The following is a 16,720-nucleotide window of genomic DNA, read 5'->3' as shown; positions in this document are numbered from 1 at the left end:
CCTTCATCGAACAAAACGAGCACGTCAATCTTGGATAGTATTCAGGCATCTGAGATGTGCAAGCAGCAAGACATACTGTTGATCCTGAAACATCACTGATAGGGTTTCCTGTTACCGAATTCAGTGAATCTTCCAGCTTGATTGGGTTTCCTTCTTCTCCGAACCCATTGAGGTTGATATATGTATTGCTACAAGTATCAAAATCGATGTTTTCACAAAGAAGACCTACACTTGATTTTCTATCTTCATCAGAATCATAGGTTTCAGACATTTCATCAAGTGTTACAGCTAGACCTTTGTTCCCACTGTATTTTCTACGATTTGGGAATTCGTTAGCAAAATGGTCAAAACCCTTATACTTAAAGCACTGAGGCATGTCCTGGTCATCAGCATCCCTGTTTTTAGGAGGTACGTGACCGTGAGGTTTGTCTGATGACTTAGGTTTGTCTCTTGAATGTCGTTTACTTATCTTCAACAGAAGATCCCTAAACTGTCTTGTGATCAAGGAGACTGATTTGTCAAGATCTTCATCCGAAAAATCATCCTCAGACTGATCATCCTCAGAGACATGAACACTTTTACCTTTGAAAAGTGATTTGGTGTTCTTCTGTGCTTTAAAGGCAACATCCTTACCGACTTTGGATGTATTCTCATGGTCAAAGATCTTTAGATTTCCAACCAAGGTGTTTCTGGAAAGATTATCGAGGTTATTCCCCTCAACGATGGCATGCTTCTTAGACTCGTATCTAGATGGAAGCGATCTGAGAATTTTCATCACAATGTCCTTTTCAGGAATAGTCTTACCCAATGCAAAAGATGCATTAACAATTTCAGAAACTTTGTGATTAAACTAGGGCTGCACAACGGGTAGGGTGGGTAGGATATGACCTATTTCGCCACCCTACCCGCTAAATGGCGGGTAAGAAATTTTTTACCCTCCACCCTACCCGCCATTAAACGGGTAAGATCCTACCCGACCCATTATTTGGCGGGTCGGGTAGGATAGGGTAGCGGGTATAATCGTTTTTTTTTTCTTACTGTTTGGTGAATGTTAATGCAAACACAACAGCAAGTAAATTAACCTTTGGCAGCAACCCTAAGCTAGTTGACGGATCAAAAGTTGTTTCAACTCCAATAATCTTTAAAGAAAACCAATCTTTCTATTATCTGACACTTGAAGCTATTAGTGTTGGTGATATTAGAGTTCCTTTCGACACCAGTACTAGCAGAAATAATGAAGTACTACTTGAAAAAGGGAATATTATTATCGACTCCGGTTCTACTGTAACATCTCTACCAGCTGATTTTTACGCAGCATTTGAAGCAGAAATGAAGAAAGCCATTACAGTTGATCCCGTTATTGATCCTAATACAAGTTTAAGATTATGTTATCCAGGGGATTCAGACCCAAGTTCGGTTCCAAACGTTACTGCTCATTTTACTGATGCTGATATTGTTCTTAATCCCTTGAAACTTTTCAAACTAAACGGCGACAATGATGAGCTGTTTGCATGTCTAGCATTCCTGCCAACAGACGACGTGGCCATCTATGGGAATATAGTTCAGAATAACTTCATTGTGGAATATGACCTTGTGAACAAGTTGGTATCATTCATGTCAACAATAGATTGTCGAATGCCATAGAATCGAAGATTAAGGAGGAAGATTTTACCCTGAACGTTTGATCTACTTATACATGTTCCTGTAGAATCCTGCATATAAAAAAGACAGTCATGGTAATTGATGCATTATGTAATAAGTAACACATATATGATAATAATTCTCTACCGCATCATGGATTCATGTTATATAGATCAACCGAATGAAGTTCTACTTGGATTTTGGATGGAGAGGCAACATTTTGCAAGGACCAAGCTTCTTCATTTGTATTTGAAGAAAAAAAACAATTACAAATTGACTAAGCAAAGACCTTGTCAGGCGGGTAAGCGGGTAGGGTAGGATATTTTCGGGTTTTATCCGTCACCCTACCCATTTGACGACGGATAAGGTAAAGTTTAACCGTCACCCTACCCGTCAATTATCGGGTAGGATAGGATGCGGGTAAAAATTGTGACGGGTAAGATAGGGTGGCGGGTAAGGGTAGGATATGTGTACCCCTAGATTAAACTCATCAAATGATTCTTCATCTTCCATACGAAGGTTTTCCCAATCGGAATTAAGGCTTTGAATCCTAGCTTCCTTTTCACTGGAGCTACCTTCAAATACGCTTTCTAAGATATCCCAAGCATCTTTAGACCTAGTGCCATTAGACACATGGTGTTGAAGACTAGGGGAAATGGCATGTATGATAGCATTTAACCCTTCAGAATTCTGCTTTGCAGCAGGAATCTCGGCAGCATTATATTCACCAATATTCTTGGAAAAGTTTACGTCTCCGGCTGCAACAACAGGCGCATCATAGCCATTGACAACATATACCCATGATTGAAAATCACGCGACTAGATGAAGGCTCGCATAACAATGTTCCACCATAAGTAACTAGAGCCATCGAAGACTGGTGGTACGTTAGTAGAGATAGCACCTCTGTCCATAGAGTCAGATCGCTACAAATACAGACTGATGAGGTCTCAGTGTGTTTGCCTTCTCTGATACCAATTGAAAAGCGGGGGTCTAACAACACCACCCAATATTTCGCTTAGCAATCTGTATGGACTAACTCCGAAATACTTTACTAGAGAATCAACTAGACAGTCAGACTCAATCTAGATAAAAGTATCTCAAGGAGTTAATATCTCTCTCTTGATTTGATTTTTACTAAAGATAAAAACAATAGAGGGTCTTTATCAAATACAAGGAATAACTTGGACGGTACCAAAGACCAATGTCCAAGTGTTAATCAATGAAATCAACAACCACAAGGTCGGATCTCTAATCGATTAAACTTTAACGCGCAACCTGTATTATTTCAATTATAAAGATAAACAATATAATGCGGAAATGAAATAACACAGGCACCAAAAATTTTGTTAACGAGGAAACCGCAAATGCAGAAAAACCCTGGGACCTAGTCCAGATTGAATACACACTGTATTAAGCCGCTACATACACTAGCCTACTCCAAGCTAACTTCAGACTGGACTATAGTTGAACCCCAATCAGTCTCCCACTAATTCAAGGTACAGTTGTACTCCTACGCCTCTGATCCCAGCAGGATACTGCGTACTTGATTCCCTTAGCTGATCTCACCCACAACCAAAAGTTGTTGCAACCCAAAATCGCATACTTGATAATAAACAAATCTGTCTCACACAGAAAAGTCTATCAAAGGATAAATCTGTTTCCCATAGAAAAACCCTAGGTTTTTGTTCCGTCTTAAGATATGAAATCAAAGTGAACAGGAACCAATTGATAATCCGGTCTTATATTCCCAAAGAACAACCTAGATTAATCAATCACCTCTCAACAGTCTTACTTGAATACACAAGAGGACGTCGAGGAATCATAAACAATGAGACGAAGATGTTTGTGACTTCTTTATCTTGCATATCGGAGAACTCTCACGATCTAAAGCCAATCAAAGATTGTACTCGTACGATATAAGATGAAAGATCAGATCACACAACTACGATAAAAGTAGTATCGGTCTGGCTTCACAATCCCAATGAAGTCTTTAAGTCGTTAACCTGGTTTTAGAGAAGAAAACCAAAGGTTAGAGGAAAATCGACTCTAGCGAGCGCACTAGTATCACACAGACGTGTGGGGATTAGTTTTGCCCAATGCTAGATGTCTCCTATATATAATCTTCAAATCAGGGTTTTGCCTTAGTTACAAAGAAATCAATATTCACCGTTAGATGAAAACCTGATTTAGATTCAAGCTAATATTTCTCAACCGTTAGATCGAAAACTTAGCTTGTCACACACACTTGAGATATACGTTTACTGGGTTTGTGAAAACCGTGCCCAAACGTGTACGTGTATGTTGGTTCAACATAGTAACCCAAAAGGTCAACCATATGAGCATTTCATATTAACCTTGTTCTTCTTCACCATAACTAGTTCAATAGACTCAAATGAACTAGTTAGAGAGTTGTTCAATTGCTCTGAGAGCTTATGTAACTACACAAGACACAATCGAAACAAAGATGATTCGATTCGATTGAATCGGCTCATGAACTTTATAGCCACGGTTTGCATACTTCATTTCTTAGTAATTTAAGTTTCATGTTCAGAGCACATCTTTAGATCATAACCCACTCAAGTACGCAAACAAGTTCGCGGACTTAAGACAACCGGCAGAGTTTTCCAAACTCAACAGAAAATCTCGGCAAGGAGACCTCCGCCAGTTCGCGGACTAAACACGCAAACGAGTTTTTTGGAAAATCCCAACAGAAATTCTCGGCAAGAGAACTTCCGTCAGTTCGCGGAATGAGTTCGCAAACTGAGTTCGCGGACTTGGCAAAGCCAATTCCTCTGGTTTCTCTCAATCAACAAAGTTCGCAAACTTCGGATTAAGGAATAAGATTTATGCACATATGTGTTTCCACACAATGTTTATATTCATCATCGGTTATATAGACCTAAACTCTCATTCCAACCATTGAAACATTCTTAGAGGACGTTATATAGTTGTTACACTATTTCTCGTCAAAGCTATTTTCAAAGTGATTGAAACATTATGACTTTCGTCATTAGGTGAAGATAAACCCGATCAAAGCGAAACGCTTTACCAACACATGATTTCGAGATATAGATAGGCGAGATATACTCGGCTCGAAATATCAAATGTGTATGATCCAGTCTATATAGCATACGACTTTTGTCTCATAAGAAGTATGAGATAGAAGAGATTGACTTTTGAGTGATAGATAAGTTCAAGTCTCCACATACCTTTTTGTTGATGAAATTCCACGGTTCCTTGAGTAGATCTTCGTCGTTGTATGATGAATCGCCATGAAGTCCTTGAGCTCAACTACACTTTTCTGTCCTAGTCCGAAACTTAGCTATGTAGACTAGAAATCAAGACTCATAGTTTTGATCACTAACATTGAAAAACATGCTTGAGATAGCAACGCATGCGAGGTCGACTGAGTTATGATCTAAAAATATCTACAATTTGCATTCAATAAAGCAGTTCATAGTTCTTAGGGAAAATTTCCTTTCGAGACGTGCTATGGTTACTTACCACCTAGTCCTTTCGATCTAGTATTTTCTACTGACACCTCAATGGGGGGGGGGGGGGGAAAGAAGGAAGTGAACGACAAAAGGAACAAAAATTCTTCGAGAAGATATCTCATATTCATGAAACTGTTGAAGCACAATTAAAGAAGTCATAAGCCAAATACAAAGCAAAGCATGACAAGCATCTTGTGCCATGTAATTTTGGTGTTGGTGACTTGGTATGGTTAAAATTAGGTAAGGAACGACTGAAGGGGGAAGGTAAGAAGTTGAAGCCATTGAGGTATGGACCGTTTCGTATTCTCGATCTGATTTGTGACAACGCCTTTCGTCTAGATCTGTCACCTTATCTAGGAATGTACTCGGTTATAAATGTCGAATACTTGAAGTTGTTTGAACCACCATTACCAGATGATGACGGAGACGACACTATGATCTTACCACGAGTAGAAGACTTATGGTTTGATAGAGAGGAACCACTCAAGGAAGACTACATATTGGAGCGAAGAGTCACTAAAACACGACAAGGAGAGAAAGAAGCTTTTCTAATTGGATGTAAAGGTCAAGTTCCTAGCAAGGCCAGGTGGTTTAACAAGGAAAAAGGGACTCTCGAGTTTCCTAACCTTCATTTTTAACTTTCACAGGAGTTCAAGTTCTTAAAAGGGGGACCCATGACACAGGTGTATCCGTACTTGTGACGCCCCAACTCTTAAACCTGCTTATCTAATGGATTACAACCTAATAGTAGCATCAAGTCTAGATTATCCATTTTAAGAAACTCAGTTACAGAAGCTAAATCCAAAGACAAACCCATACACTCTTGTGTTGTATAAACGAAGAACTCTCTTGTGATATGAATATATTAATGTGTTGTTTTACAGAGTAAATAAAGAATAAATATATATAAAAGATTCATAAACGTTCTTAATCTGCTAAATCTTCGTACTACGAAACGAATATCTTCGTGCACGCCATCTCTTCTGAAAACTGAAGTGGTAACGAGTGAGCACATCATCCCAAAGAGGTGCCCGATGGAAACAAATAACTCTCAAGTAATCACTAACATACTTCACAGTTCTAAATGAATATAAATTGAAAGAAACAAGAAGGAACTATTCATTCATTTATGTATGCATCATGAAGCAAGTGGCACTCTAACCTCGCCAAACTCATTGGAGAAGACGACGCGAGAGCAACCCTAATCAATAATAATAACATCGTCCACACAGAATTCCCATACAAACCATGATTCAGAATATTGCTATCAAGATCAGAAAGTTAGACAAACAAGTATAATATGCACACGAGTGATTTCCCAAAATAAAATAATATATATAATATTTAACCGGCTTAACCCGACCTATTATGTAATATTCAACCGGCTTATCCCGGCCTACTATCATAATAAAAGTAAAGTGCGTAATATTTAACCGGCTTTCCCCGGTCTACTAAGATATAAAAGTAAAGTGCGTAATATTTAACCGGCTTTCCCCGGCCTACAAAGAAATGTAAAGTGCGTAATATTCAACCGGCATTCCCCGACCTACATAGAAGATACAAGAAGCCGTGGGGAGACACGGTCACTCCTTGCGGGGGATTCACACAACACATATTACACACATATTTACATACATTGCAAACATTGTATATACTGATATTAAAAACACATCATGCTCACAGATAGAAACAAAGCCCAATGATTACAAGAAGGTTACAGAGTTCCCACCTGATTTGATGACAAGCCTCGCATACCTTGAGATCCATAATCCACTAGTTCATCCTTTGAATCGATCGTTGTTAATAACAATTAATTGTTAATCATACAAGCACTCTAAAAATTAGCCAGAAGGCTCATAACATAATCTCGTACAATTCTCTAGTTATAAGCTAGGTGAACTATCTATTAGTTCTAAGTCCATTTATGGTTCTACACCTTTCTATTATCTATCTTTAACATAACAAGGATTTACTAATTCCACTAGGTAGAATCTATAGTCCATTTGATAAGTCTAAAGAGCATCTAGAACATTGTAGAAGGAACCAAAAACTAATTGTGACCTCAAGTGGTCCATTTCAGGTTCATATGGAAAACTGGCTATAAGCCCAAATTGACTAAACAAGCCCATTAACTAAGGTCAAGTCCATCTGAGTCAACTATCGGTCATAGGTCAACTGGTCAATGGTCCAACTCGGTCCACTGAGTCTGTTCTGAGTCGAATCGATTCAACTCAGTCAGATACACTGAGTCAGCTAAGCTGACTGGGCTGACTAGCATGCCATGCCACAGGCCAAAGCCTTTGCTCGGCCAAAAGGGTCTGTTGCACCATCATGGTGCAACACAAAACAGGCCTGCACCACACACAAGCTATCCCTCCTACAACCTCATCAAATAATTACAAAAGTACATTGAATACAAATAATTTCATGATCAAACATAATCATTAACTAAGCCTACCTGCAAATGCATTTCCAAGCTTTTACAGCAACTAACACTAATTCATCCTCTCTGCAAAACCTTACACTCTTCAATGATTAGTTCCACTTTCAATTATTCCTTGTCTCCACCAGATCAACTACTATTCATATATTAGCACCTCCGGTTCACCAACAAACTCATTCACTTGAAACTCTATATCAAACTAGACAGATTATCCATTTATCACTTCAACCACACAATAATCCTTATTCTAGGTTCAACACCAACATAACTCAACTCCATCTCAATACTTACCAGTTACATCTTCACAGGACAATATTCGCCTCTTCTCTAATACAGACCCCATTACTAGATTACTCCCTTTAGCAGTTCCAAAGTCTACAAATGTAGTTCCATACCAACAGTAACACTGCCAGGCTTCACTTAGGAATCAAATCCAAACTATCACAGTTAAACTCAACATTTACAGAACCTCCATCTTCATATCAACCACAGTTAGTCACCACTTCAATCCAGCTCTAATACTGTTTACTAGCAATTACAATTTCAATGACATCTCAATTCAGAAAACACAACACATATACTTGCCAAATCCACTTATTCTCTGTCACCACCTTAGCATCAATACTCATCCTTACTTCAATATCATTCACAAACACATAGACCCAACAATTTTAAGCAATTCATTTTCAATTATCAAAATTACATAGTTTAAAGACTTACCCAATCATTAGCATCTTCTGAATTGCCTTTCCTCCAACTCAATTCGACTCAAACCCTAGAATTATCGTTTCCAAATCCTGAACTCAATCGCCCCAACTTCACCATCCGAGACTTGATTTTACTTGTAATCTCGATCTGATCCACTCAATCACTCAAATCCCATGACTAATCTTCCTCTTGGGTCATCAATTTCATCTTTCAATTATTCTCTGTATTTTGAACGAAACCCTAATTCATCGCAGAATCAACTTCAGAATTTCAATTAAACAACTACCCATGATTCTTCATCAGCAATAGCTCCATAAATCATCCTCTAAATCTTCAGAACTTCAATCGACTCTATAACCCTAACTTCTGATTCTTTCAGATGCAAACCTTAACCGTTCTTCTCCATATTTAATAACCATACCATCTTCTTCATCTTCTAATCAATATCAACAAAAGATTCTCTCAATTGGAAACACAGGAATCGGCCGGAGAAGAAGAGCGGAGAAAGGAAAGAAAACGAAATAAGGAGAAAGAAGAAGAAACGAGAAATAAAAGAGAAAACTGAATTCTTCTCGATTGGTTTTGGAGATAAGGCCGATCAAAATGTTAAGGGCACCCGAGAAACGGATAAGGGCAGCCTGGCGGCTATGCTAAGAAATGACAATTTTTCCGTTCGTACAAATCTGAAGATATCTTCTTTGTCCAGTATCCGAATGACACGTTCGAGCAGTTTATTGCGCATAACTTTTCGAGACCTATTCAATGATACTAATTTCGTATCTAGATCGTTGTTAGATTAATTTCTATTATTTAAAATGTATATTAACTAATCGAGTCAATAGCGGTTAAATAGTGTCATGACTGGTCTAATAGTGTTGACGAGCTTGAAGGTCCTTACAGTACTCCTTTAGGGAACCTAGTTAACCTCAAGCTAAGTTCAGGGAAGAATCTTATTCTAGGCAGGAATCCTTGTTTAAGCAGAATTCCTAGTTAGGGAAGAGTTTTGTTTTAGGCAAATACTCTTAGTTTAGGAAATAAATTCCTAATAGAAGTCCTTGGTCGGCTGAGTACGATGAAGGTTATAAATAGAGGGATTTGGTAATAGCTAAGGACAGATATATACTAGGCAGAGAAAACCTAGAGAAAGCTTGGAACAATACTTGTGCAAGCTTAGCAAACAGTTTAAGGTTAATCCACTGTTTAGAGAAGATTGTGAGCGTAACAAAGAAAGAATTGTAATCGTTTTCTTGTTTCATAATCTAGATAAGATATTTTCTTCGAATTACTACTTCTGTTCCGTTTTCTAAGTTTCTCTTCTATTATTATTCTGAATTCCGCCTTTATGGTAATAGCTACCAAGGTATAGAGATCAATACGTATCAATTCTACTAATAATTCACTTAAATTTTTGATATTATTGTAACATATTTAATTTGACAATTCAGTTGGATTCCTCTCTCACGAACCACACTTGTCCCCCACCTGGAGAAATTGTTATTGGTTGAGTATATAAAATAAACTTTTGACTTGATAGTATGGTTGAACTGATACACACAAAAAGGGGTATTAATTATCACGATATATTCGCTCATGTTTCCAAGTTGATCACCCTTCAATTTTATTATCATTTGTAGCAGTTAAAAATTGGCTTCTTCACAAATTAGTGACGTCAATAACACTTTCTTACAAGGAGGCTTATCTTAAGATATTTACATGAAACTTGCTCATGGTTTCCAGAAAACATGGTGATTCTTGTGTTTGTAATAAGTCTTTGTACGGTCTCAAGCAAGCCTCTCACCAGGTTTCCTAAGTTCTTTAGTGCCCTTATTCATAAGGGTTTTATCTAATCTCATGCTAATTATTTTTTTCTCTAATTAATTTCCGTTCCGGACATAATTCTATATTTATCTTGGTTTATGTTGACAATATTATTATCAGTGGTAATGATGACTCATCTATTCATTTCATTTGATGCAAACGTGAACCTTGGTCGATTATAATACTTTCTTGGTATTGAAGTATCTCGTTCTCCGAAAGGTATATTTCTTTGTCACCATAAATACATTATTGACATTCTCACCTATTATAGTCTCGTCGGTGCTAGATATCCCACTCTTCGATGGAACAACACCTTAATCCTTCTACATGATCTTAGTGTTTATCCATCTCTTATTGGTCGCCTATTTACCTCACATTTAATATCTCTGATATTAGCTATTTAGTGAACTACTTAAGCCAATTCATGCAACTCCCATGCTCTATTCATCTAGATGCCTCTCATCGTGTTATTCGTTATCCCAAAGGTATTGTTAACCATGCCCGCTTCTAGTTCTTTTTCTCTTTCAAGCAACACCGGCTCTGATTGAGCAGGGTGTCGTATTACTCGTAGAACCACGACAGGTTATTTTACAATGCCCAGTACACGCTATCTTTCATGGAAATCAAATAAAAAACCCATAATGTCCCTCTCTTTTGAACTATAGTGGTTGCACTATCTTTTTAGTGATCTTTGTATTCCTATTACGAAACCGATCCTCGTTTATTGTGATAACTATTCTGCATTTAACATATGTGAAAGTCCACTATTCCGTGAGCAAGCCAAATACATTGAGATCGACTGATATTTCGTTTATGAAAAACCAGTCTATGGTATAATGAAACCTACTCACATTTCTTTTACTGCTCAAGTTGTTGACCTCTTTACATATCCCCTTGGGGTTGATGAGTTGATCAATTCAAACGACTTTTAAGCAAGTTAGGTGTCAGGTCTATCCTCATCTTGATCCAACTTGAGGATATGTATTAGAAGTACAACCACCACACAAGTGAAGTGAGACCAACAATTCAAGAAACCTACAGTTAACGAACCAAGTGCTAAAGTGTACAACCAAATTGCAGTCAATCCTCCTATTTCTCGAACCGAGAGATCCATCAATTAGTATAGTCAGTAGAAATTTAACTTACTTGACGAGTTCAAGTTTTGTATTCAAATATGTTGTAACAAATAATTTAGTTGTAGATGTATCTTATCTTATGGTTTATTTAGATTAGAATCGACTACCATCAACTATCTCTTATATCTCTGCTATAACTACTAAGTGAAATATTTGAGTCTTCACACTTGTGAGATACTATACAATCCACTTATCTTAACTTTTATAGATAAGAGAAGATAACAGACACATTAGTAAATAAATCGTACTACGGGGTAGCTATTAATCTATCCACAATTTTGTATGCTAAAGTAAATAAATATATGCTTCTATACTGTCAATTTAGATGCTTCTTTTGACTACTCTTCAAAATACGCTGGCATTGGACTAATTATTCGGAATTCTGCAGGTACTGCAAGAGGAGCAAAATGTCGCTTTGTTGAACAAGCAATGAGTCCGGATCATGCTGAGGGGATGGCGCTTTGGGAGGAAGTGAAGTGGATTGAGCAGCTAAAGATGGAGGCAGTAAATTTCGAAACAAACTCCAAGATTTTGTTTGAAGCTATCACTATAAGGCAATTCAATATTAATTGGCAATTTCATAACTTTCTTAGAGATATTATTTTTACTTCAAAAACTTTAGAGATTGGAAATGTTACTATGTTTCAGAGGAACAAAATAAAGTGGCAGACATTCTTTCGAAAACGGCTCGTATTGAGAAGCTAACAAAAGAATAGTCTGACCACCGACCCAGTTGTGCTCCGACTTGAAATAAGGGGTTGATTTATTATCAATGAAATCTTCCTTTCGTATAAAAAAATTAAATTAATATATATAACTAAGAAAAATAATGAAAAAAAAATATATATAACCAAAAAATACAAAATATGATAAAGAAGATTATGATTTTTGATCTTTTTTACCGTGATAATCATAGACTTACAAACCCTGCTCCTATGAAATAATATCCGTGTCAGTTTTCTTCAACATTTCAATGTATTCCAAATTTTTAATTTCTTTTCAGATAAACTACCTACTTTTTTCATGAGTATATGCTATCCTTGTTGCTTATTTTCTCACACAACTCATGTATAAATTCATCAAATTAAGCTAAATTTATAAAATACCGTCTTCTATACTTAATCACATGAAAGTTATTATTTCGATCGACTGGTCGGTCATACAAAATGCGCAGGGGGAAAATTAATATGAACTTTTAGGAATGAATTTTTTGCCATATGTACGTGAGGCACTAATAAACCATACATTACCGAGTTCATGTTATTTTTTCCTGATTCAAAATTTAGCTCGAGGGCAACATTTTTACACTTGGCTTTGGGCATCACGTACCTCAAGACTGGCCCTGCAGTCCAAAGGCTCACATGATTTTGATAATCAACCTAAGATCACGTTTACACATTTCAATATTCCTTCAGCTGTCCTACAGTGGATGCTCTAAAGCCCTTTCAAGACCGGTATTTCACATGCATGTATCACCAACTAACATCTATTTTGCAGCTGAAAGGGCCCGTTACGGGGATGCAGTTTGGGCATGTATTGATTTGCAACTTTCTGATTAACCGATCATGTACCCATCATCTAAGCATAGAAACTCTGTAAGTAAGAAAGGATGCTAATATTGGATTTCGTTCCATTTTCTTTAATGGGCCTAGTGAGACTATCTCTAAGATTGTTCTAAACACTTAATTGAAAATGATGGTGGTGTTGCTTCAATTTTGATTACGGAGCACTTTAAAATGATGGTGTAATCGAGAGAGAAGCTAGAAACGCCTCATGGTGATTATACAAAGATAACGTATGCCACAAATATGTAATTGCTATGTAAGCATGAGATAAAGGATGGCCCACCATTTTATCTCCACCCAAAATTACTCCAGTGCATTCGAGAGAATTCTCACCTCCTCACCTCCTTTGACTATCGTGAACATTCCAGTTTTTACTGAATTACTTTGCGGCTAAGATAAAACCGCCTAAACTTGTGATAAGTATCAATAGCCTGAGATCTAAGTACTGCTAGCACGTGTCCATGTATTAGCCCTTCATATTTGCTATAAATAGCCGAGCAGCTTGTACTTTTTGGATGTAAGAAGAAACAAAATTTCAGAAATGAAATGTTTCCTTTGCTTTCAACCTTCACTTTCAAAATTAGTAGTTAGTTCAGTAGCTTGTGTTAATTAATTAGTAGTGTATACACGATTCGTACCGTAGCCTTACTATATCAGTACCGTGAGTTAATATAGAATAGTGACTTTGGTTAGTAATTTCACTTCATAAGACGTTATCAGCACGAATCGCTCCCGACGCTCGACGGCCAAGCTACTAATGTTCAACAACTAAAATACAGGGAGTATAGGTAGTTGTTGTTCCTTTGAATACTTTTCTTAAATGGAAAGTCTAACGAAACTCGAATTCGCACGTCTTGACATATCAGGAAATAATTATATTTCTTGGGCACTTGATGCCGAGCTTCATTTGGAAGCTAAAGGCCTCGGGCATACTATTACGGAAGGAAACAACGCGTCCAACCAGGACCGCGCTAGGGCTCTAATTTTCCTTCACCATCATCTCCACGATGATTTGAAAATGGAATATTTGACAGTTAAAGATCCATTTACTTTATGGAACGGTTTGACCACCTGAAGTTGGTCATACTTCCAAAGGCTCGGAATGATTGGTTGAACTTGCGGCTGCAAGATTTTCGATCAGTGGCAGCTTATAACTCTGCTCTGTTTAAAATCACCTCGACACTGAAACTGTGCGGTGAAGATGTCACTGACGAACAAATGTTAGAGAAAACATTTACAACCTTTCATGCCTCGAATGTGCTCCTGCAGTAGCAATATTGAGAGCGTAAATTTTTACGGAATATTCTGAGCTAATTTCTTGTTTGTTGATTGCAGAGCAGAATAATGAGCTTTTGTTGAGAAACCATGAAGCTCGTCCCGTTGGTTCCGCAGCGGTGCCTGAAGCACACGCAACTACGTCTTTTGGACGGGGAAATAATCATGGTAACAAAGGCAAACGTGGAAATGGTAAAGAATGTAGGATCAGAATCTCGCAACTGTAATACCTCAGCGAAATTATCAACAACACAACACAACAGCGTCGCAGAACTATTTCAGAAACGATATAATAAACGACGTCAGCTAAAATCATGAGAAAGATGTGATGACCCTGCGAAAATTAGAGAGTTTGCGAGATTAATATTTGTAAGGTTGCGAGAATGTCGCAAGCCATATCCGAAAATAAAGGACAGATTAGCTGTCATCCACTATGTATTTTCCTATAAATAGTCGTTGAACTGTAAATAAAAGGGGAGGGATCTTTTTCTGGGTGAGAAATAAGTAAATAGGAGAGAGAAAATCTAGAGCAAGGGTTATTCTTGATTCCTTTATCTTTCCTTGTAAGATTGTTCAAAGATTCATCAATAAAATTAAGATTGTTAATCTAAAATGAGCTGAATGTTAGTGAAATCTTATGAGGGGTGTAGTGTAGGAACTACATAATGGCGCTAGAAACAGGGACAGGCTGAAGATCGAAAGTTAAAGATTGTTGTTGAGATTGTTCAAATCAAGAAAGTGATTAAATAAATCAGTGGACCAGTTAAAAGAAAAATGATTAGAGCCAATGAAGATAAAAAAAGATTGGAGTGTAATATGCTAACAAAAACAATGGTTAATGGATTCCATGAAAACATCAAAGGAAGAATACATAAACGAAATTTTGAAGGAAGGAAGGTTATGGCGGTAGAAAAGACATCACCCTTGAAAGATTGGGAAAAACAAAAAATCACATTCATGGCGGCAGAAATACCAAAAGAAAATTTGAACCACACACCTCCATTGGTTATTACAGTGCCTATTACGCGAAAAGAGAAGGAGACAACAACAAAATCCACGGGAGAATGGATATTGAACAGAACTTTAACCGATACAGGAAGTTCAGTGGATATAATATTCTATCATGCATTCAGGGGAATCGGATTTAAAGATGAAGAAATGTCCAGTTCAACATATCTTGTTCATGGCTTTGGAAAATCCATGACAAAACCTAAAGGAGAAATAGTGGTACGAATTCCACTAGGAGAGATCGAAACACACGTGACACTATGCGTGGTGGATATGGAATCACCATATAATATGTTGCTAGGAAGACCATGGATACATGCGATAAAAGTTGTGGTATCAACGTTGCATCAATGTATTAAATTCTCCACACCAAATGGAATAATTGAAATTAGAGGAGATGTTGACAATGCGAAATTATGTCATCAAATTGAAGTAAAGCATTATGAAGGACAAGAAAAAAGGAAACAATTTCGCAGAAAGTTGGCAAAGGAGGCAAAGAAAGAAAAAGAATTTAGAGTATACATGATAGGAGCAAAAGACGGCAGGGGAATACCCAGCGAAATTTCGGAAGAAGGAGAAGGACCTGTGAAAACAATAAAAGAACCAAAACCAATGGGAGAACCCAAGTCCAGTTACACTGCCGCAGAACCAAAAAAAGAAGTAAACGTTGGGACTATAGAAGAACCTCTAATATTGAGAATTGGACCCAAGATGGATGCAGAAGAAGAAGAAAGAATTGTTAACCTTTTGCGAGAATATAAAGACGTTTTCGCAGGGAGCATGGATGAGATACCGGGAATAGATCCATCAATTGCATGTCACCAGTTGGAGATTAACAAGAATGTGAGACCATTTAAACAAAGAATAAGAAAAATCGCAACAACTTACCATTCCCAAATAGAAGAAGAACTACAGAAAATGTTTGATGTAGGAATCATAAGAGAAGCTAAATACCCAGAATGGATAGCGAATATGGTCATTGCCCCAAAGAAAAACAAAGGAATAAGGATTTGCATAGATTTCACTGACTTAAACAAAGCTTGTCCTAAAGATAGTTTTCCGTTACCAGATATTCCTCAAATGGTGGAATCCGCAGCGGGAAATGATAGAGTATCGTCTTTAGATGGGTACAAAGGGTATAACCAAATCCCTCTCGTTGAAAAAGATCAAGAACATACTGCTTTCTTTGCTCCTAGAGGTTTATATTGTTACACGAAAATGCCATTTGGTTTGCGAAATGCGGGAGCGACATACCAAAGAATGGTAGAGAAGGTATTCGCAAAATGGATACACAAAACATTAGAAGTATACGTGGACGACATGTTAGTAAAGAGTAAAGAAGCCAAAGACCATGTACAGGACCTGAGGGAGATTTTTGAACAAATGCGTCGGTACAACATTAAATTGAATCCTGAGAAGTGTACTATTGGAGTTGCATCGGGAAAATTTTTAGGCTACATTGTATCAAAAGAAGGAATACAGGTTGATCCAGAAAAAGTGCAAGCAGTTCGTGACATGCCAACACAAGCAACAATAAAAGATGTACATAAGTTGAATGGGCTTCTAGCTTCGCTAGGGAGATTCATTTCACGATCATCAGACAAATGCAAATATTTTTTTGATATACTCAA

General features: G+C 37.4%; 1 protein-coding gene across 1 annotated transcript; it reads left to right on the top strand.

Annotated features, from left to right (window-relative positions):
• Positions 1-340: 340 nt before the first annotated feature.
• Positions 341-1,644, top strand: LOC113359277 (probable aspartic protease At2g35615). The gene is made up of 2 exons (XM_026602942.1): positions 341-372; positions 1,092-1,644. The coding sequence occupies exons 1-2, from the start codon at positions 341-343 to the stop codon at positions 1,642-1,644; spliced, it is 585 nt and encodes a 194-aa protein (XP_026458727.1).
• The last annotated feature ends 15,076 nt before the right edge of the window (positions 1,645-16,720 follow it).

Source organism: Papaver somniferum, chromosome 1 (genome assembly GCF_003573695.1).
Source record: "Papaver somniferum cultivar HN1 chromosome 1, ASM357369v1, whole genome shotgun sequence".
Taxonomy (NCBI): Eukaryota; Viridiplantae; Streptophyta; class Magnoliopsida; order Ranunculales; family Papaveraceae; genus Papaver; species Papaver somniferum.
The sequence above is the reverse complement of the archived record's forward strand: the minus strand, read 5'-3'. Positions and strand labels throughout refer to the sequence as shown.

Excerpts from the sequence above, each read along its gene's own strand:
- LOC113359277 (XM_026602942.1), top strand. The coding sequence starts at position 341 with ATGGTCAAAACCCTTATACTTAAAGCACTGAG. Across the intron at positions 373-1,091 it reads CTTATACTTAAAGCACTGAG|CAACCCTAAGCTAGTTGACG; the intron begins GCATGTCCTGGT and ends AACCTTTGGCAG.